Source organism: Muscardinus avellanarius (genome assembly GCF_963383645.1).
Source record: "Muscardinus avellanarius genome assembly, chromosome: 11".
Taxonomy (NCBI): domain Eukaryota; kingdom Metazoa; phylum Chordata; class Mammalia; order Rodentia; family Gliridae; genus Muscardinus; species Muscardinus avellanarius.
Window position 1 is genome coordinate 109,913,735 of NC_137797.1, and position 23,626 is coordinate 109,937,360.

The 23,626-nt window shown below is 45.0% G+C and overlaps 1 protein-coding gene across 1 annotated transcript; it reads right to left on the minus strand.

Moving 5' to 3' along the window:
- Positions 1-377: 377 nt before the first annotated feature.
- RECQL (RecQ like helicase) lies at positions 378-21,789 on the minus strand (the record flags this gene model as incomplete). The annotated part of the gene is made up of 15 exons (XM_080705045.1): positions 378-527; positions 1,411-1,540; positions 1,850-2,069; positions 3,268-3,359; positions 4,555-4,693; positions 5,190-5,307; positions 5,392-5,540; positions 6,562-6,643; positions 7,642-7,808; positions 9,778-9,976; positions 10,806-10,912; positions 12,770-12,949; positions 13,781-13,978; positions 21,651-21,699; positions 21,763-21,789. The coding sequence occupies 15 exons, from the start codon at positions 21,787-21,789 to the stop codon at positions 378-380; spliced, it is 2,007 nt and encodes a 668-aa protein (XP_080561171.1).
- Positions 21,790-23,626: the final 1,837 nt, after the last annotated feature.

Here is a 23,626-nt window from a genome sequence, read left to right on the forward strand (position 1 = left end):
AACTTATTTTCAAGTGTTTTACATTTGAAAAATTTTATATAAATATGTTTTGCTCTCAACAATCTAGTGAGATGTTGTTTCAAAAACAAATTACAAAGAGGGCTGGAGTGTGTAGCTCAGAGGTAGAATGTCCCTGTGTTCTACCCCCAGTACCACACACACACACACAAAAAGAAAATTTCCCCTTTTGTTTCTTACTGAAAAATTATGTAATGAGCCATTTTCAAAAGGTCCCAAATTCTCAAATCTTCAGAGATAAGCTCTGAAAAATATAGCTCTGTACATATAAAATAATAAAATCGTCCTTAAAATCAAACTGTTGACTAATGTATGCATGCATAAAAAGTTCTTTTCGTGGGAAATTAGAAGCAGTCATTTCAGGCGTCATCAATTTTTCTTTTCTTAGCCCCTGTATTCTTAGAACCAGATTGCTGAAGCATGCTGGCAGGCTTCCGGAAGTTACCTGAACTTTTTTCTTCCCCCTTTTTAGCGACGCGTTCAGAATTACAAGTTTCGGATGACTCAGCCTACAGAACGACAAGCATAAACACACAGCTCTTCAGTTTTCTCACGGGATGCATATTCTCAAATACTCCTCCCGCACCAGTTAGCTTGTTTCAGTGTCCAGGGGTCTGGTTTTCATTTCCAGATTTCTACTCAGATATGAGCTCTATCTTAAATTACAGGGGTGTGATGTAGGGAAGGAAAACCCACAGAGCCCTGGCCGTGGCTTCGACACAGTAGGACCTGGCCTGCCACTGCAGGCTGGAGGGTCCCTGGTTTGCAACAGTGCTTCTGGAGAAGCGAGAGCGACTTGTTAACTGCACTGAGCACAACCAACCAGTACCACAGGGGGGAGCTTCTAAAATGAGACTTTTAAAATGGGACCCTCGTTCCAGGAAGTTGGAAACCCCTAGTTCATGCTCGGCTAGTCTGAACACTTCTGTTTAATATCTCCCTGAAAACAATATTATACTTTCTCTTCCAAATTCAGAATATAAGAAGAAAACTGATTTCTCTCTCCTTGTATTCACCTGAACCTATGATAAAACTGCAGAAAAAGCACTACCATAGGCTTTAATGTATGTTTCAAATAGACAAGCATGTTCTTGGGAGGCTGAGACTAGAGGATCACACGTTCTTGGCCAGCCTCAGACGCTTAACAAGCCCCTCTACGACTCAGACCCTGTTTCAAAATAAAAAAAATAAAAAGGGCTGAAGGTGTAGCACAGAGGTGGAATGCCTTGGTTCCATCCCCGGTGGAAGGAAGGGAGGAAGCTAGGTCACAGCTCTTTGGGTATGTAGCAGTCTGAATGGGGACGGGATGGAGCTCAGAGGCAGAGCCCCTATTGACCACGTGTGAAGCCCTAGGTTCAACAGAAAGCAAGCCATCGACCGCCGGTCAGTTACCCGGAGGCAGTTCTGCGTGCGCTTCTTTACTTGCATGGAGATAACATGTGTCTCGCTGTTGAGAAGATTGGCTTTAGGTCCAATTTTCAAATATGAAATGGTAGCATAAGCTGTAAAGCTGTAGTCTTCTCTGCAGAAGAAAACAGCCAACAATCAAAACAGTAAACAAACAGGGTTATAAAAGAAATAGCTAAGATTTTTAATATGAAATAATGAAACCATGTGCTACCACAACAGCACAAATAGAATCTTCCTAGAAAGTAGGGATGAGCCTTTCTGACTCCCTCGTGATTAAGGTTTGCGTTTGCCGATGTTGGGTAAATTGCTTTGTATCGCTTTAAAAAGCGCACACGAAATAACTGCAAAGCCACTCACTCTTGCAGTTAGAAAATGAGAAAGAATCAGACAAGACGGAGAGACGAGGGGCGGGGGTGCATACTTAAGGTACTGCTGCAGGAGGAAGTGCGCGATGAGCTTCTCCAGATCCTCGCGAGGAAGCGCGGGGGCCGCCACACCGGCCACTCTCAGCTTGGCCGCGCCCTTTCCCATCCAAGAATCCAGGAGCTTCAGGGGCGTGAGCCTCTCGTTGAGGGCTGCGGCCTGCGTCAGGATCTTGACCAGGTCTCTGCAGTACTCTGTTACATTCTTTTTTTCAAACACTACAATGAAGGAGAAATGGTTACAGACAACTGGGGTTTAGAAATGAGGGCAAGTGCTTACACTCACTGTTTTTTTTGTTTTGTTTGTTTTGGTGGTACTGGGGTTCCTGGAAGCCCTTCTACCTCCGGGCTACACTCCCAGACCTATTTTTACATTTTTTTTAGAAACAGGGTCTCCTAAACCAGGGCGCGCGGCTGGCTCCAAACCAGCGTGATCCTCCTGTCTCTGCCTCCCAAGCGCGGGGATTACAAGCGTGCGCCACCACGCCCGGCTTACGCTGGTTTAAAACTAGTTATCAGTGTGAGCCCCCACGTGATGATTTAAAAACAGTGCTCGAAATTAAGACTGGCTGTTCTTCAAGTCACTAGACCAAGTTTTAGTCTATAACTTATTGTGGGGTATTTATAGTGATGTAAAGAAAATAACTAGCTTATCCTACGGCCTGTGGTTTGCTCTCAGGATGCAAAAGTATCTGCCGGACACTTACTAAGAGGCAGGTGTCAGAGGAGAGCTCATTCTTCAACCTAATCTGATTTGTGCTCCGTAAGCCAAAGTGAAAGCTCCTATGGGTTCCTACGGACACGAGTGTTCGGAATAGCTATTCCCCATTATTAAGAGCAGTACTCAAGCTCTTATTAATTTGGCCAGTATTAGTCTTAAGAAACCCATAAATAACTTTCTTTAGCTGCAAAGTTAAAAGTATAGTGACCTCCACCCATCAAGGCGTCAGAACCTAATGAGGCTTCGTATGAAGAACTGGTTAGTCTAGCTTTTCAAGAACACGAAATACAGAATGGAAAAAAAGTTAAAACTCAGCACCAAAACACTGCCAAGCCAACGCCTTAGAAGTAATCAGCCATTTCACTACTTGGTGCTAAATCTTCTTCCTCAAAACTGACTCTGCAGTTAGAGGGAATCAGGAGGCGAGCATTTTCTTACATAATAGCATTTCTATTCAGAGGAATTACATTCCGTCCTTATTTTTTAAAAATTTCACGTCAACATGAATGTGTGCATACCCATGTGACTTTTATTCACCTTTGTTTCAAATTTTTGTCGTATTTTCAAATCTGGAAAATTCTTGTCATACCTTTCTTAAACTTTTGCATCCATCTGGGGTCTATACTTCCCCCGTGCAGTTCTAGCTTAGCTATATATATATATTAACCTGTAAAAGTCTAAAAACAACACACGTACCAATGTCTTTACAGCAGTTATCACACATTTTGTTACAGGCTTCTGAGTTCCACACTTCATCAAAATGTTGAGCTATCAACACGCGGCGACATCTGCAAACACATTCAGAGATGCAAATCATTAAATGATCTAATACAGCCTTAAAAACTAGCACTTCAGAATACACCGTTACGTGTTCTGTGGGCTTCTAACTGCTGCCAGTACCGCCAACCTCACAGTTCTGTAACTTAGAAATCTAGCCCAGCCCCTCGCTGGGTCGGGGGCGCAGCAGGAGGGCGTTCCTTTGGGAAGCTCGAGGGGAGAATCCGTTTTCTTGTCTTTTCTAGTTCCTAGCGGATGCTGGCGTCTGGGGGCCCCGGCCCCCTTCCTCTAAGCCAGCAAGAATGGACGGAGCCCTCACACTGCATCTTTCTGACCTCCCTGCATCCCTCTCCCACTTTCAGGGACCTCTGCGATTACCCTGAGCCTGCCCAGGTCATCCTGTATGATCCTCATCTTAGGGCCCGCTGGTTAGCAATTTAATGACCTCCTGCCACCAGAGCAGACACACGGGTGGGGTGAGGAGGGCGCGGACTCTGCCCTCTGCACTACAACTTTTTCCTGAGATTCAATATCTTACAGCTATTAGAAAAATGTTCTTGACAGTAATTTCTTATGTTTTAAATTAACAATATTTGATTCTAAACCCCAAAATAGGTTTCAAGAGACATATTAGACTTTTAAGAGAATTGTCATTTTCCCATCTAACCAAATTATTATAGCCTATATTGGGAAGAAAATGGCAGCTCCTATCACTGCCGGGTTACCACTCGCCACCGCCATGCTCTTGCGCCCCTCTGTGACAAGCGCTAGGAGCACAAGGATGACGCGGACCTCGAGGCCATCGGGCAGCCACCGAGGCCACGCTACACAGGTTCAAAGTGACTCCATAAGGATTATGGGGTGATCCCGATCGCCTGACTGCACAGCAGACGGTACATGGCACGTGCTCCTGAGCGCCACCCAAAACGCCCCTTTCATACACCTTTCCCCAGTGACGACGCTGACACCAACGCCAGCAGGAAAAGGCTTCCCCTCAGCGCCAGTGCGTCCCAAATCGTCCATGTGAAAAACTGCAGTTTCGGAGGCTTCATCTTGGCTCAAGGGAGATCACAGAGAGCGTGTGGTCCACCCACAGCCTCCCACAGTGGCGTTAATGCCAAGGTGTTTGGCAAGGCCTCGAGATGATGTCATTCACTTCAATGCTCTGCGTGTCCTTGGCGTGTTACAAAAAGGCGTGCGGCTTACTTGCTTATGTTCTGGCAGTACGACACCATCTCGTACAGCTTCTGCTGGCCCACGTTCTCCATGACCACCATGGAACTTATTCTGAATATATCTCCAAAGCCGTAATACAAAATACAGTCTGCTCTCCTGTCGTCTCGACCTGCGGGGTGAGACAGCTTGAGACTGCAGTTACTTTTTAAGCTCACAAAATACAAAAATAATATACATGTCACATTGGCTGGCAATGCTTCTTACTATATCTAGAAATTTTAGAGGTATGAAAGTTTACTTGTAACTGCTACCCTCACATTTATAAAAAATGACTCAAGACTTATCAACAATCACCTTTAAGTTTAAAAATATGTCCCTAAGTCACAGATGTGTGTTACAGATTTAAAGCCACTAATGAAAAATTCAAAAGGCAGAGATGAACATTAAATAATTAGCAGATAAAGGAAACGACTCATAACACCCCAAGAGAGCATAAAACATAGAACATAAGTTAAAAAAATTTCCCCATGGAAAATAAGTACAAAAAAAAAAAAAGATTTTGTTCAAAAAATACTACCCAGTAAATTTTAAAAGTACAGATTAGGCATTTATAATGTGTATTCTGAAAAAGCTTTCTTAAAAAGTGACTTTTGAGCTCTACATACCTGCACGCCCACTCTCCTGGTAGTAATTTTCCATGGATTTGCTCATTGAGTGATGGATAACGAACCTCACATCTGGCTTATCAATCCCCATACCAAATGCAACTGTTGCCACTACTACCTACAATATTTAACACTCCATCAGCTGGTGACATCAAGCTGAAACGTGTGTGAATTAGGTTTCTACTGAAAATAGACACTTCACCTGAAGTTCATTGGCTGACCATTTCGTGTGAACCTTGGTCTTGTCTTCCGGTTCCATATTAGCATGGTAGGCCCCAGCGTGAATTCCCAGATTCTGTAAACTAACCGTAACTTGTTCAGAGTCTTTCTGAGAGAAACAGTATATGATTCCTGCAGTAAAATATTGCCAGGCATTAGACGTAATTGTATAGTACTTCCCTGGGAGGCTATTTTCAATACACTCAAGATACTGAAAAATAAAATGCAAGGGGGAGGGGGTAGAACTACAAAAAAATTCCAAGGCCCTGCGCATATAATGATTTGGGGGCATAATTTGAGATTTGATCCCCAGCTTTCTGTAAAGCAGAAATGCGCCCCGAGCTACCACTGTTGGTTCCCATGACCTCTTTTCTCTCTCCAGCTTTATCTGCCGCTACACAGCATTCCTCCCACTGATCCCCACAGCTCCTCGAGATGTTAACGAACAGCTGAGAGAAAAAGTTGCACATGCAGATGCGTCTGGGGACGGTCCACAGAATGATATTCAGGGCTGGTCAGAACTTCCAGTGTGCTAATATTTATTCCCTGTGACTCCAGCGGAGGGAAACGGAGTCACTGCAGCCTTCCTCAATGTGTTTGATCATGGAACTCCTTTGACACAGGAAACCCATCACTATCTCCTGAAATGCTGGAGAATGGTTTCGAGATGTTACTTTACACAGACTCTTTGCTTCACTATTACTTGCCTAGACATCAATCCTGGAATACAGGGACACCTGCTGTCAACCGCATCTCTGCTTAACCTGTTACACATATACTATGTATTTATCTAACATGTCCTTTACAAAAGGGACCGTATTTACATATCCACACATCAGGGCTTACCCCTTTATCCTGTATACCATACTTAAATACATTATGTGCCACTGATTACTAACACATGAGCTCGTTCTAGGGGTAAAGAAACAAGAGTCTGTCCAGCAGTTCTCTGGACATACACAGTAACCTGTGACATAAGCAACTGTCATATCTGGTCTATAAGACGACCAAGTACACTAATTTTATTACAACATTTCAGGTATCTTCTGCCATGTTAATATATTTAGGTGTTAGCCATTTATCCGTGTAAGTGTATGATGTTACATTTTGAAAATGATCCCTCAGTCCCCCAAATTGGCTTGTTTTTAATTACCTGATTGCCCTTTGTATCTCCCATTAATGAGCTTCACAATGTCCTCAATAAAGTCTTCCGTGTTGGAGGGCTTTTGCCGAACCTAGGACAGAGCGATCTCGTTAAGGGTAAGGAGTGAGTCCCGCCCACAGGGCCTTTTACTCCGGGCCTCCTAAAGCACGATTCCTTCACGTGCACAGTGGGCTCCCCTTGCCTCAGGAGCCATGGCTAGCTCTCTGCACCTCCCACGCTCTTAATTTTTGTGTGTGGTGCTGGGGATTGAACCCAGGGGTGCCTGAGCTACATACCATCCCCAGCCCCATTGTATTTGGAAATGGTCTCACTAAGTTGATGCGAGCCTCACTGAATTGCCGAGGCTGGCTTCGAACCTGCAATCTTCCTATCTCAGCCTTCCAAGTGCTGGGATTACAGGCATGCGCCACCACGCCCAGCTCCACGCTCTGTTCTTCATTCTTAGTTTTTAATTTGCAGAGAAGGGGCATAGAAGCTGTGAATCACTTGAAAAGATGGAGACTCATTTTCTGATGCTACTTTTATAAAAAACAATCTTCAGTCTAAGTAGCTGTTTAGTAACAAATCAGAAAAGAGATTAAACTGTTTTTTATGAGGGTTAAAAAGAAAAGATAGCTATTAGGTTATTTTATTTTCAAGCAGAGGTATTAAATAAAATCTGAATAGGGTGTACTGGCAAACCTAACGCCATGTTCATATTTCTATCCATTCAGAGTTTCAATAGAGGAGTCAGTGAGGTCGGTGGGATCAATCCATTCTTTCCATCCGTATATAAGACAGAATGTTCACAAACTGAACTAATTCAAGTGACTTGCTCATATTTTATGTAAAAGATAGTCTCACCTAAAAAGGCAGTGTCTTTTATCTGCCCTCAAGGATTATGCAGCACAAGTCAGGTATGGTTAAAGCACGCGTGAATCCACTTATGATGACATTATAGTCACAGCCTGATTTAAACACTCTTACAGATAGTTAACGATTACGCGTGCGAAGAAACACAAAGAAAAAGTGCAGTTTCTTTGCTATAACTCTTCACAAAAGCAATAAATCGTCACAAAAGTTACATACCTCATAATAAAGATTGGGACGATTAAAAGACGCCGTAAAAGTAAGACACTTTTCAACACACAGAATTTTCTGAGCGTCCTTCAAAACGTGATTGGTTGCGGTGGCAGTGAGCCCGATCAGCGCCGTGTTAGGAAACTGCCGCTTCAAGATGCCGAGAGCCTTATAATCTGGAAAAGATAAAGCACCCAAGGATACAGACATCCTTGGAGGATGCAATGATGCACTTAACATCACGCACACCGTCAATGCCTCCTCTAATGTCTGTGTGGATATGAGCAGCCCCGGGGACAACCCGGAGGCCGTCTACCACTGACCTGCACCCCCGGGCCCCCTTTTCTTTTGGTGGACAGGTTCTTACTAAGCTGCCCCGTGCTGGTCTCACACCTGCAATCCTCTTGCCTCAGCCTCCCGAGTACTGGGCTGGAGGCACACACACACACACACAAACAGCACCCTGGGTAATTCAGAAGTTAGAGAATGTGGTCTTGAGGCCATAGGTTTGCTATTCTTGGAGAAATATAAGAAAAAATAAAGACTGACATGAGAACAGTAATATGCAAGGATGGAAACAGGAAAGGAGAAATTCAAAGGTGTCACATTACAGAACACAAGGCCACGGGTGTGGTGGGCGGAGGACGGCCCCTGTGCAGTGTGCTCGAGTTAAGTGGGAAGACGGATGGTGCTCGGCCGTGGGGAGCGGGGGCACGGGGGCCTCGGCTTCAGGCACTGGGGGGGCAGAGGCATGACACTGGAGATCAAGAAGGACCGAGGGGAGGAAGGAAGATGGTGGGAGGGAAACACGAAGGGTCAGGGAAGTCCAGGGGTTGGACGATACCCTACAGGGCTAGGAGGGTGGGAGGGGCTTCGTCTCTGTTTCTGTTTCTAGGGAGGGGTGAGTGAGACTGAAGGTGCAGGAGCAGGGGACTTGGAAGACCACATCTCTGCAAGGCCGACATGGACGAGGCAGAGCTGGTCACAGTCACCCTTATGAAGTCAAGCAATTTTGCCTGAAGAATGACAAAGGAAAAAAATATATTTTATATGTATATATATTTCCCTTCTAAGCTTTAATATATAATGTATTATATACATTAATATATATAATACATATATATTAAGTATATGTATAAAGCCTATATATATATATATATATATATATGGACTTAATATATATTAAGCCTTCTATATAATGTAATATATATATATATATATATATATATATATATATATATATATATATATATATATAGTGTGTGGTTATATATTAAGGCTTAGAAGGAGAAAGAGGAGATGGGCATGTTTGATGGCCCCTAGCCTGTGGGAAGCAGGAGTCAGGACTGAACGAAAGGTTAATGATGAGCACGTTGGCAGGATGACCCAGGGCGGCCCAGCTGAATTAAGGCAGAGATGAACGCAGTTAGGTAACTTCCTGACATGGCTCACTAGCCAAACAGGGACGGAGAAGACACAAGTCTGGGTGGAGCCGGCACCTCAGCGTGGCGCGGGCATCTCGGCCAGGTGGTAGGAGGGACAGGCAGCCCAGAGCCAGCGGACAGAAGCGAGTACAGGCACGCAGGGTCAGGCAGGATGGGAAAGTGGGCTGCTCCGGGGGGACGGGAGCCGTGGAGGAATACGCAGAGACTGAGAGGGGCGCCCAGCAGGGCCCTTAGAGCGTGGGAAGCCTCAGAATGCACAGAGGGTGAAGCCAGGGAGGAGGCTATTTTAAAAATTGGGGGATGGAATAATTCTGAGTAACTTACTTTAGGCTGTGATTACAGGGTTAGGTTGGTGAAGGAATGATTATCAAAAGATCTCGTCAAACCTGTACAGTCAGGAGTTGGGGGGAAGCTGAAAACACCCCCAGAATGATGGCCAAAGGAGAGACTTAGAAGAGACTGCAAATTCGTTATGGACCTGGGAGATCTTAAAAACCGCAGAGATATTCTAGAATGCTGGCCAGCAAGCCGCTGCTTCGAAGGGTAAAGAAAGGACACTGGACAGGGCAGCGGGGTAGAAGGAGGGTCCTCCTCTTGCCCTCTCTCATATTAAGACAAGAGACAAGTAGCCTTGATGGAGGAGCGGTGGCCACCCTGGGGGCTGGTTTGGAAGATGGGCTTCTGGGCGAAGCGCACATACCGGGTCTGAAGTCATGGCCCCACTGACTGCAGCAGTGGACCTCATCCACGGCGACCCGGGCCAGCCTCCTGCCTTCGTACGCTTTTTCTAGTCGGGACATAAACATTTTGCTTTTGGCGATCTTCTCTGGAGTCACGTAAATCAGCTTCAACTTGGAGTTTTTATTTACCATTTCAGCATGCACCCACTTCACATGTTCCTGTTACACGGCAAAACAAGCACAATAATAGTAGTATAAAATTGGCAGACCGCAATCCTAAGTGGGAAATGAAGGCGTCAGTTCCACAGAAGCAACAGCCCAGGGCTCTTCCAGAAACAGACGTTGGGTTCATTAAAACTGAAATCAGGACCATGTACCAAACTTGACGGCAGCTCTGCAAGCAGCATGCTAGTGATCTACTTCCATCTGCATTGTTGACGATAAAGGATTAATCTCACTCGACCAAACTGAGATGAAGGACCTGAAAAGATGCTCCAACAGGAAGCACTTCTTCTGTAAGTCCACCCGCTTACCTACTTGGAGTCTGAGGCAGGAGGATCACGAGTTCCAGGCGAGCCTGGGCCACTCAGCAAGAACTCATCTCAAAATCAAAAGGGCCGAGGGCTCGGGATGCAGCCCCGAGTTCATCCTCAATACCGCACAGAAAAGCATCTACTTTATGAAGCCATAATTCTATATAATGTCTAATAAATCACAAAGTATGAGCTAGATGCAATAGCTATGGCTATCGATTTTATCAATCCTAATACTATATTTATAACCACTTTATATATCTGTGAACAAAATTTATCAATAAGTTACTTCATGAGGCTACAATCTATGTTTCAGTATAAAAGGCAAGAAGGTTTAGAAAGTACATAAAAGTTAACGTTGTCTAAGTTAACACTGTCTGATACGAAATAGATATTTATTTCCTGATGTAAGTAATAGTTTATAATTTGGTAGGCATCATAACTCTAGCTAAGATTCCTATTTCAATGAAGAGTTTTAAAAAAAAAAAAGAATCCACAGAATTCAAAATTCATACCTTAGAGCTAGAAGCATTTAACATGGTAGCTGAAATTCCTAATTGTTTTAAAACCATTAACTGGTCTTCCATAAGAGAGATCAGTGGGCAGATCACAAGTGTAAAGCCTGAAATGGCAAAAGAGAATCATCGTATACTTTACTCACCACCAGACAGAGCCGTGCTCGGTCGCCCTCTTACTCTAACCCCCTGGCATCACCCACAGGTTCACGCAACTTTCAATTAAATTTTAGTGATTTACCACATATCTCTCACCCTCATTAATAACAGATGGGCATGAAAACTGACCAAACGAGGTGAGTATATGCCGAAACAAAAATGTCTTCCCTGAGTCAGTCCTATACAAATGAAGACAGACTTTTAACGTTTTGAATGTTTAATTTGTTATATTACTGATCGGTATCAGTAATCTCAGTAAAGTAATACATAAATCAGGTCAAGTGGCAAACAGTAACAACAGGTAAAAATTATTCCAAAGCTTTCTGTATAAGTCAGCAACAGCCTGTATAGCTAAGAACAATTGCTCATATAGTTATTAACAATATAGTCTGGCCAGGGGGCATAGTGGCGCACGCTTGTCATCCCAGCATTCGGGAGGCTGAGACAGGAGGATCGCAGTTCACAGACAGCCTCAGCTACTTAGGGAGGCCCCTGGCAACTCAGTGAGACCCTGTTTTTAAATAAAGAATAAAAAATAGGGCTGACGATGTAGTTTGGAGGTAGAATGCCCCGAGGTTCCATCCCCAGTACCCCCCCAAAAAAAGAAAGAAAAGAAAAAGAAAAACAAAAGAAAAGTCACGTGTGAAGAGCAGGCCCTTGAGAAACGCCAAATCTACTGGTACCTTCTTTTCGAACTGTCCAGCCTCCGCAATGTGAGTAATAAGCCTCTAGTGTTTACAAGTGACTGGTCTAAAGTGTTTTATTATAGCAGCTCCAACACTCAGACAACCCCTAGCTGGGTTCTGCCGCCTCTTTCCTTCCTACTATCCCTTTCCAGGGCATGGCCCCGCACCTCTGCACTTCCACACCTCCTCAGCCACATCACTGATATTTGCTGTCTGCCCAACCTTTCTGCTGAAATTACTGGACCCAAGGTGAATATGCCCTTTGTCACTAAACTGAACAGAATTCTTTTTGTTGTTCTGGTGGTACTAGGGGTGGAACCCAGAGGCTTCCCATCTCTGGGCTATACTCCCAGACCTACTTTATATTTTATTTGGAAACAGGGTCTCACTAAGTTGCTGAGAGCCTCGCTAAGTAGCTGAGACTAAGTTGCTGAGAGCCTCACTAAGTAGCTGAGGCCGGCTTCGAACCTGTGCAATCCTTCTGTCTCAGCCTCCCAAGCGCGGGGATTACAAGCGTGCGCCACCACATCGAACATCGCTATTGACTGCTCCCTCCTTCAAACGCGCTCCTCTCCTGGCCTCTGATAACGTTGCTCTCTCCTGATTATCCTCCTAAACCTTGCTGCTCCTCCTCAGCTTCCCAGAAAGCCCCTCCTTCTCTGCTGATGTGTGTTCAGGCGTCTGCTCAAGGCCCTCCCCCTTCTCTGCTCCCCCCTCCTCTCCTTCCCCATCCTTCTCCTCTCCTCTCCTCAAATTGCTCTGGATGACACAGCCCACTTCCACGGCTTCTCCGCCATGTGCACACTAAAGCCTCCAGCTCCTCTAGCCCGATCTCTCACACCGAAGCTTTAGACCCAGACATCCCTCCACCCAACTGTCTTTAGGCATCATAAATTCATTATGTCCCAAACTGAATTCCTCCTCTTTTCTCTCTTTTCCACTTCCCAATAAGTTTTACGCCCAGCATAACGTCTTTCAGAAAATACTCTCTACTAATATAAAGATGAACCAAACACAAATGCACTTGATTTTTGCATGTTTAGCTAAAAATGATTTTTGAAGAAAGTTAAATATACGAAGAGAAGCTGTTTGGACTCAGTCCTCTTCACTCATACGCACCATCTGAACACAGCGCTGGTAACTGATAGCACAGGCTCTTCCCACCCCCCGTGGGCATCACGAGAAACACCTCTTTCCCAGCCATGGTCGCATTAATGGTCTCCAGCTGCAGTGGCCTGAACTTCTGCAGTTTAAAGACATTTTGCAGGACCTCTTTGACTTTGCCAGACCACGGAAAATCTAGAAAGAGAAAAATCAGCTAAAAAGACACGAACTATTAGGATTATGAGACACAGACATCAATGAGGGTGCTTTTCTGATGCACACAAATCAGACAAACATATATGACTTAATACTTATGAGCTATTAGTTTTTGAAATTATAGCAATAATTTTGGGGTTGGTGTAAGACACTAAGATAAGGAAAGAGAAAACTAAATAAAGGACGGTACGTCAGGAAAAAAACCCATAAATACGTGTTAGTTGAGATTTAACCCACTAAGATGAGGGCAGTGTTCATTCAGGTGTGTGAAAAATGCTCTGAATGCTGATTAAGGAATTCGCAATATCATAAAAAATTCAAATATCAAAAACAAAGTTAACCATTATCTGGAGTTCCTAGTGTAAACATTTTGTTTACGAGTCTGCCACTGGAAAACAGTCTCCACAAAAGCACCAAAATTCCTTCTGGAATTATAACATCTATTATAATTTATGATAAACATACTGCTTCATTCAGGATTTTGAATCAAGAATGGTTTGTTTGTTATGGCAGGAAAATGAACTATACTCTGGCAAGGAGTCTGAGTAATTTTTTTGTAGTTAAATCTTGAAATATTTAATTGAAGTATCTTTCTTCTAAGGATTGATCGATGTCCCAAGAACCATAGATGAAAACAAAGTGGGAAGACTAAAAGCTTAATTTGAAAAGATTACAGAGCATAGGTAAAGACGGTTCCAACCCACTGAAGGAAGGGCCAGTCTCGCCTCTCAGTGACTGGAAAGCACTCACCCAGGCAGAATGACTTTAAAGAAATGAGAAGAAACAAAACACGCAAAGGAAAAAGGAAACCTTCTTTGTCCCAGGCGGCAGGTGAAGAATCACATTCTGTGCTGGCCCCGGCGTCCGAAGCCTCCAGGCGCTCTTTTATTTTCTTTGTTAAGACAGACTTTCTCTGAAGAAGCTCTTGCTGCCTTTCCGTAAGTTCTTGAATTTGAATGTCTATTGCATGCAGCTCACTGGTTACAGAATCCAACTCCTCGGTCAGAGCTGGGGAGCGTGAGGAGAGAGGATGAGTAGACAGAATTCATTACACTGTAGGATTCCCAGTTGGCTTCTGGCTGCTTGTAGCCGCCTAAGTTATAAACAGCCTTAAAGCGGTAGAGCAGAGTGAACAAGACCTCAAGTTCTGAGGTCACACAGACCTGGGTTCGATCTCAGGTCCTCTTCTTAAGGTCTGAACATCTCGATTCGTCTCCTATAAAGTGTGGCTAAAGCTAACATCTGAAATGTCATTGGAAAGCACTGAGATAACACTGACAGTTCTTAACACGGCACCTAGTTTACAGTCAAACATTAGTGACAGTTCTTTTTTTTTTTTTTTTTTTTTTCCCCGCACAGAATCGGGGCAGACTTACTTCTTTCACACAGTTCTTGGTAACTAAAGTGAGATTTGTTACAGGCAGAGGGACAGAAGCAACAAGTACACAATGTCAAAAGGCCCACTTTAAAATTATTATAGTTAAATGATTTTCATTTGTTTAAACAAATAAACAAAAACGCCATCCCCACCTAAAATATGAGACATACTGAAAAGTCTTACAAAGTTAAAACTTTCTAAGAAACTTTTAAACACATCTCAATTTTAGCATAAGGCTAAGTTAAATAGTTCTTATCTGTATTACGCTACACAAGTCCAGCAATCTCCTAAATTGCCTAAAGAAAGCGCCAGACTCTGAAGCAGGATGAAGCTAACCTTCTGGTTGCTTTGCTGTTACTTCATGAAAATATTCATATTTTTATTGATATGATGGCAATGATAAGCAGTTATTACTTTTAAACAAGATAATGCAACAAGTAGAAAGAAAAATTAAGAGGGCTACTGGAACTGGCATTGCAAGTCCATCTTAACTATTTATAAAGAAGCCTCAATGTCTGATTCTAATCGGTCCAAGTATTAAGGCCAAAATGACATTAATTACATCAACAGAAGCTAGAAAAATTTAAGGCATGCTTTTAATACATATGCCTGCATTAGGCAGTGTAAAACTTTCATGCCTCTTCACAAGATGAAACCTTATGGTTATGATTAAAACAGGATGCTGGTCTGGGTATGGTGGTGCACTCCTGCAACGCCAGTACTTGCAAAAGGCTGAGCTAGAAGGATTGCAGGTTCAACACCAGCCTCAGCAGTTTAGCAACACACTCAGCAACCTAAGGGAGACCCCATTTCAAAAATAAAAATACAAAAAAAAATTTTAAAGGGCTGGGGGTATAGCTCAGAGAGGTAGAATGTCTGGGTTCAATCCCCAGCCCCCCGCTCCCCCCACACACCAAGAGGATGTTGAAGTGGCTTTGTATTGTAAGTGCCAGAATCCCCTTGCCTGCAGGCTCTGGGTTAAGTCCGGACACAAGTGAAGTCTGACAGGTGGAGGGGAGCGGCAGCCTGGTTCTCGTGGAAGGCTGCAGGGTCCCGGCCGCAGCAGCACGTGCCCGCTGTGAGGGATCTGCCAGCTCACCTAGCTGGCAGCGGGCAGAAGCCAGTTCCTCCAGCTCTTGCTAAATCTCCTTGGTGCAGCAAGCTGGCCAGCAGCCTTTGGCTTCTCTGAGTCTTTTGTGAGGTTTCTTTGCCACTTTCTGCAGCAGGGACGCCGCTCTGCACTAGGACACTGCCTCCTGGCAGTCACACCCGAGGACGAGGGCACGCAGGGGCAAGTCCCGGCTCTCCCCGGCTCCCTGCTCACCTCCATCTCGTCCCTTGTTGCTGCCCCGATGGGCAGGGACGGCTGCTTAGCCAGCTCCGTGAGCAGAGCTCCAACCCCGCTAAAGGTCTCGAGGTCTCTTGTTAATATTTTTATTGTTGTGTCAGCCTCACACCATAACGTAGTTCACCGTGAAAGTGACGTGCGTGCACACTTACAGCGCTCTTAATGGTCAGCTCCTCACATTTCCAAAGATATCCCCAGGGGCGCTGGAACAAAGTGCAGACACAGAAAGCACGCACACTTCTCACAGCATCTTCTGTTCATTTGCTTAAGGAAGATTTCCAGGGGTGAGCGTGATTTCTTTCTTCTTTTCTGAAGAGGACAGTTAGTCAAATAGACACTTTTGCTGGTTTCTATTGACCCCTCCCGACCCAGGACAGTCCTCACTTACAGGGTGGGGACCGAGGAGTGGATTCGGCCACGTGCTGCACGTGTCCTCTACTTTTACCTTATGGAACGCTGGGATAGAAGACCAACAGAGGTGGCTGCTTGGCAGGACCGGAAGACAGCTGCGTTGGTCACCTGACTTGGATGGGTCTAGACTTTCCTTGACCCCGTGGCTCGCCATCTCACTGTGGTACTTGGTTCTCTGAGAATTCACTCCGCTGCACTCACGTACAGTTGGCAGATTGCTGCCCACAGAGAGGGCTTGAAAGATGCCAGGGTAATGATTCCTACCGCAGCCCCATCAACTCACCACGGGGCCTGCGCAGAAGACAAATGTGTCCACGAGGCTGGTAGAACTAATAACGTTGTGGTTCCAACAGCACCGCTGTTCCTTCTGTGATCTCACTGATGGAACAAAACACATCCTGGGCACCTGGCACAGAGCTATTTATCTGATGAATATATTTTTCTCTATATCCATATACCTGCCACTGACACCATCAGCAGCAGGCTGCAGGGCCACCACAGGTCTCTATCGTGATCTCATCTGCAGGCACCTCGGTGGCCTCTCCCTTCCACTAGACAGACGCACACTGGCTCATGGCACCGATGAGACCGTGCGTATCCACCTTGCTGAACAGGAAGTGGCAGCAGCAGCTCCGCTAGACATCAAGCCAGGCACACAGCAGAGATGGGAAGGAAACTCCATGAAAATGTGGAGGCCTGCCACCTTGGCAGCCCTGCAGGGGATGGGACATGTTGAGTTACTCACTGAAGGCAAGTTTCCACATCGGGCCTTTCTCAGAACTACGAGAGGGCACACAACCTGAGGATATTTGGACTTGGAAGGCAACATACACTCAGTTTTCCAAGTAACCCAAGGTTCCCATTTTCCATAAGGCCCTGAACGAGAGCCAAAGCTGCCGCCCAATCCTGCCTTAGCACTGAGCCAAACGACCCAACGGCTTGACGAGGCTGCCGCCCAATCCTGCCTTAGCACTGAGCCAAACGACCCAACAGCTTCACGAGGCTCCAGAGTCGACGATGCAGAGCTGCAGCGTGCCACCTCCGCTGTACAGATGAGGCCAACACAGGAGATCAGGGCTGGGGGCAAAGCCACGTCACTCAAGATAACTAGTATTCTCGCTGTGGAAACAACCCCCGGCTCGCTCCTGGGTCTTCCCAGCGACTACACTGCCGTGTGACCTGCGCTATCGTGAATCAGGTTTCATCTTTCCCTGTGATTCTTCGGACAGGGTTATGTATGGAGTAGCCTCTACAAAGTGAGCTCAAGCAGGCTCTAAGGAAAGCCACGAGCAAGGGTGGGAATTTTTGCGGATGAGATCCCTATCTTGCCTCCTCTTAGTCTACCTGCATCTACGATCTCGTGGGGAGTTCCCTGTAACTAGTTCCTTATTACCAGACCAAGGAAGAAAAAAAGGGGCAGGCCTAACTTACAGAAGATTCTGCGTGGCACGCTGGCACTCCCCAAAAGTGAACAGAGGACCGCAGTGCCCCTGCGGAGGGCCCTGAAGAACAAGGGAGGAGGAAAGCCCTCCGGTCGGCGAGCGTTCAAGGAGTGCGCGTGCGCACTCATTTTGCTGGAGGTACAGAGGCATGTTCATCCATTGACTGCGGTAGGCCGGTCAGAAACTCAAAGGAAGAAGAGTGGAAAGCTGGTAGCAAGGATGTGGGAAGGGAGTATGTGTAGAGCTCTCTGAGAGGGCACAGAGTGGGAATATCTTTGTGTGACTGCTCACTGAGGATATCCTCTGCAAAGATAGGTCCTAATCAACCAGGCACACAAGACGATGAGGACAGGAGCCAGCCGCACACCCAGTCTGTCCTTTCAAATGAGGTCAAGAACAAAGGACCCTCGCTGCAGCAGCGCGGACCATCACTCACCAGGACCAACGTGGCTACACACGCAGCCGAGGGCCCGACTCGGGGCAGCTCGTACCAGCCCTGAGTTCCCAATGAGGTATCATTCTCCGGAGGGACAGCCCGATGCTTAACGGAAAACTGGTCGCACCGGAGCCTTCTACAAGACAGGCAGCGCTTTGCTCTCTGGCACAGAGGCTCCCGCTCCATATGGGTTTGCCTTCCCCATAGCAACGCTTCCGCAACACCTGCCGTGGGCAAACTGCTTTAGGGATGTCTGTGCATTCCACAGCAAACTGCTTTGAACCAAAGACATGGTTCCATCTTACAGCAAATGGAGTAATGCAGAAGGAATGCGCTGGTCTAAGCACGTGCCTCCGTGTCCCGGAGCAGCGGCCCTCGAGGACAGAGGAGTGGCCTCTGGAGGCCCAGCCATGGTGCCAGCTGTGCAGCCACACCTTGGGTGCCAGAAGGTCTTCTCCAGGATGCGGGGAGCTGCGCATCGCTGCCGTTTCTCCCAGGGTCTCAAGCCGTGGGCCTGGGGAGTTGGTCAGACACGGAGCGGTTCCTCTTCTGATTGCACCACAGAAGCCACTGTTACATCTATGCCTCTTGTCTCTAATACACTTGCTTCTGCTGCTCTTGAGGTTCCGGTTACCATGGAAGAAATGCGTCTATGAGGGGAAAAGCAACGGCTCCACTAGACGGCAGGTTGACTGCCAGTTGGGCACCTTGGGTCCCTCAAGCCAGTAACCAGCAGATGAAGAAGGGGCCACCATGCTGGCTGGGGTACGTGGCCCAGACTACTAAGAGGAAGTTAGACCGCTAGGACACTACAGAGGTCAGGAGGAGTGTGCCCGGAATGCCGGGGATCTTCTAGGACATCTCTTACCAGACCCAGATCCCACAATTAAGGCTATGAGAGAATTACAGCAACCACAGGGAAGCACATGCTTCTGTAGGTCTTCACTGAGCGAACACACAGCCAGCTGAACTGCTATAGAATAGGTTGCTGAAGAAGTTAGGAAATACCAACGATGGTGTCAGGAGCAGTTGAGAAACAAGAATATTTTGCAGCTATAAGTCTTCCTTCTCTTGTTTTTGTAAATAAACCAAGTCCATGTTTTTGTTGTGCTTTATGTGGTTTTATTGGGTCCCTCCCCTGGTCTCTGAACATCTAACGTAAAAAGTTAACATCATACGCCAGGATTTAGGTCTCAAGATTACCAAGGAGGACGTGATCCAGCAGAAGGAGGAGTGAGCACCACGCACAGATGAATAAAGAGAGTCCATACCTTCTTGTGGAAGAGGCTCAGTCCGCACTTGGCTGTAGAGGGCTAGTCCACATCATGTTAGGACAGTTACATCATGCCTCTGCCTTTATTTGGAAGTTAACAGCAATTAAAGAAGAAAGTCTAGGTGGGAAGCAGATAGGAGGAGGCGTCGTGTAGCTCGGGGCTGTGCTCACTTAGCGAACGGTCCTAGAACTCCCTTCCCTGCGTAGCCCTCGGTGTGGGGCGCAGAGGAGAGCTCTGCTCGTGACTCGGAAGGCAGATGCGAGGTGGCACTCTTGGTTTCCATATTTAAGGTCCGTTTAAAACCAGGGCTGATGACCTCACTAGCACTGGGGTTGCTGCTAGGAAACCTTGCAGGAAGAGTGGGCTCGCAGCTCTCCACAGCCTAATGGGCCTCCTCCTACAGCTCTCCTGAACCCTCACCTTCTGCATCGCTGAAACTGAATCAGAAGCAACGAGAGACTAATACAAGTTCTGGTGAGAAAGAGAAGTCCCGCTTGCTTCACAGATGGTAGTTTGTCTTTGATTATTTTTTTTTCTTGGTGGAACTAGAGGTAGAACCCAGGGACTGTCTACCTCTGAGCTACACCCCAGCCTTACTTTTTATTCTTATTTTGAAACAGGGTCTCACTAACTTGCAGAGGGCCTCACTAAGTAGCTGAGGCTGTCCGCAAACCGCGATCCTCCTGCCTCAGCCTCCCAAGTACTGGGATTACAAGCGTGCGCCACCACGCCCGGCTTGTCTTTGTTTTCATGACCTACTTCTTAGCCATCTTTTCTCCCCAGCTGCTGGCTCTGCCAGCTTCAAGCCCAGTGCCAGATACACATACAACATACATTGAAAGAGCTTAATCACTTCCCATGGTTGCAGAAGGATGAACCTACGGCTTCTACTTTGTGCTGGTAAAATCCCACCTGATACTCTACCAGGCATCTGTAAACCAAATTGGTATCAAGGTCTTATTTAATAAGTCCAGTACAATTTAAAATCTAAAAAAATAGATGAAAATTCATCAAATTGCTATGAATCACTGCCTGAGAAAGGAAGAATCTTACATGTATTTCTCTTTTACATTTACAAAAAATCTTCAAATAACTCATCCTGTAGGAACCCAACAAAATATCCCAAAAAGCACACAAACATTTTGACGTGGATATGTTCAACGCAGCATTGTGTATACTTTAAAAGGGGGATACAGCCTAAAATTTCAGCACTACAAGATTAAATGAATAAATTATGTCACTTCCAAACAACAAAACACAGTATGGGTACTAAAATAGAAAAAATACAACACAGACTATTTAAGAAGTCAGAAGTTAGATTATGTTTTTTAAATCATGTTATAAGACAATATGTACAAAACATATTTTTGTGTGTGTATGGTACTAGCAATTGAACATAGGAGTATTATACTCCCAGCTCAACTCCCAGTCCTTTTATTTTTTGTTTTGAGACAGGATCTCACTAGGCTGCTGAGAATCCTGTTATCCTTCTGTCTCAGCCTCCCAAGTAATGGAATTCTAGGCGTGCACAACCATGCGCAGCTACAAAACATGAAGACTATTGTTAAGAATTTATTACAATTAACAGTACTAATTTGAGTTTGGGGGTGATAAATGAATTGCATCTTCATCTTTATACTTTCTTAGATTCCTACATGTCTATCAAAAATGTATCATTTCTTGGAACATTTGTGCCTACTCGTAGGAATATAAAATGGTACATCCATTGTGGAAAACGACATGGCAGTTCTTCAAAAATTTAAACACAGAATCACTGTAGGATCCAGCAAGTGCTAGTTATATGCCCAAAAGAATTGAAAGGACCGAGACATTTCTACACTAATATTCATGGCAATATTATTTGATACAGACAAAAGGGGGAAAAAACCCCATGCCTTCAACAGATGAATGGAAAAATAAAACGTAGTGGATACATACAAAGGAGTATTATTAGCCTTAGATGGAATAAATTCTGTACATCTTACAGGATGGACCTTGATGACAAGAGATAAGCCAACAACAAAATGTTATACAATCCCCCGTGTGCACCGCAGCTTACGGAGAACACAGCCGTTCCTGAAGCAGAGGGGAGACACGGCACCTCAGGGTTGGGGAAGGGGGTGAGGAGGAGGAGGACAGGTGCGGAGGCCAGCTCAGGGTGATGGAAAAGTCATGAGGATAGTTGCACGCTAACGTGAGCACACTGAATGTCGAGGAGTGGCTCACTTAATAACAGTTAAGTGGTACGTGTTGTGTTCATCTTACCATGGTAAAAAAGCTAAAGATGCGTCATCTCTAGAATTAAAATTTTCAAAACAACTATTTCTTATCAAAGAGCATTTGATTCAAATAGAACAGAGTGAACCACAAAGATTTATCGTTTCCACCAACCTGAGACGGACGCCATTCTAAAACTGAACTGGAGATCCAATTTTTCTTTCTAAAAATGAAAGAACAGGGTAAGATTTTTTAGTAGACAGTTCTATTTGGTCTGGGGAAGTACCTCAGTGCTAAAGTACCTGCTTAGCATATTGGGTCCTTGGTTCAATACCTAGTAGCAAAAGAATAACAAAAACAAAGATGTACTATGGGCAATACTCAATCAACGATAATGTCACCATTAAAAACAAAACCAAAAATGTTAGAAAGTAAATTATACAACACAGTAACTTTTCAAATTATATAACACAATAACTTTTCTCCCCACAATAGCTTGCTTGTTTGGGAAAAATCATCTAGATTCTGGAGAAGCATACCAAGTCACAGAAACATATGTGACAATGTCAAGTAACAAACATTCAACAAATACAAAGTGATAAAGAAATGCAAACATTGAGCAGTTCTGGCACTCAAGGATAGTGTGATCTTAGCAAAACTACACACACTGTTCCTCTAGGCCTTTTTCCATACTTAAAAGAAAAACTGGAATAATAGAGCCTATCGTAAGTCACAAGTTGGAGAGACTCCAATATCTCAAACTAGCAAAATACATCAACACATCAATTAATCGCTTAACATCCCATCGGACACTTGCTTTAAAGAGCTACAATTAAGTTGGTATTCAAAGGGAAACTGGTATTCTATTCTACTGGATTTCATAAAGAAAAAAGATAAAAAGGTTAGTGATGGGTGAAAACACGATCCATAATTAAGATTTAATGACTAAAACCTAAACATGAATATGAGAAAATCAAAGATGAGGCTTGAAAGTAGAAACTTTAAATTCCCCAATATCCTATGAACACTTCTCCCGAGTTCCTGAGGTAGACAGTCACTTTCTAAAACTAAGAATACTCTCCTAAGGTAGCCTCAGCACTGCCCTGCGCTTACTCAGAATACGTTCTATATAGAACCTTGGCCTTCCTATGTAGAATTCTGAAGCCAGCATGTGGCTGAGACGACAGGCTATTCTTTCTTGTCCTGACGAATAGTATAAAACGGACACATCACTAAAAGTGGGGGAATATGCCAAGGACTTCTAATTCCCTGTGTGAACACCTCTTCAATATTTCTTCCATAGACCATGAGGTCCTAGCAGGGCAGGTGTTTAGTCTCTTCACATTTACATCTGCGCAGGATGACAACGTGCCTTGCATACAAGCACAGGCTCAAGCAGGTTTGCTGAGACTGAAAGCAGGGGCTGTCTCTACCTTATGAAGAGATAGGATCGAAATCCAATTTTCCCTAGTTTGAATGACTCATTTAATAATGGCATCAAAAGACTGCTTCTTCTCCAAATTATGCAGTCTGTGGGGGAAGTTACTAGGGGACTGAACCCAGGAGCATTCTACTTCCAAGCTACACCCTCAAGCCCGTTTGTATTTGTTTTGAAACAAGGTCTCACTTAGGCTGCCGAGGCTGGTTTTGAGCCTGCGATCCTCCAGTCTCAACCTCCCAAGTACAAGTATTACAGTGTATGCCACCATGCTCGGCTTCAAACTGTGTAACTTATAGCAAATGATCTCTCCATATGAAATGCATTCAGAAGTTAATGAGTTCTAGCAGGTCTTTCGGTTAGAAGTCTAGTCTAGGTATCCACAGGAAAAACTTTACAGAGTGACGACCATAATCAATAGAGGTTCAACATGCTAAACCAGCCTCATTTCCCTCCAATCCCTGCCACCTGCAGTTGGAGGCCAGTCATTTAATTATCTTCCTCCCATCACTGTAAAGCAGGAGATGGAAAAGGCATCCTCAGCGGTACTCCCGACAAACGATGGCTGTTAATAACGAGGTTTTGTGGGGGAGTTGGGGTACTAGGGATTGAATTCAGGCATCCTATCTCCAAGTTACACCCCCAGCCCTATCACTATTATTACTATCATCTTTATCATTATTATTGGGCACGCCTGTAATTCCAGTACTTG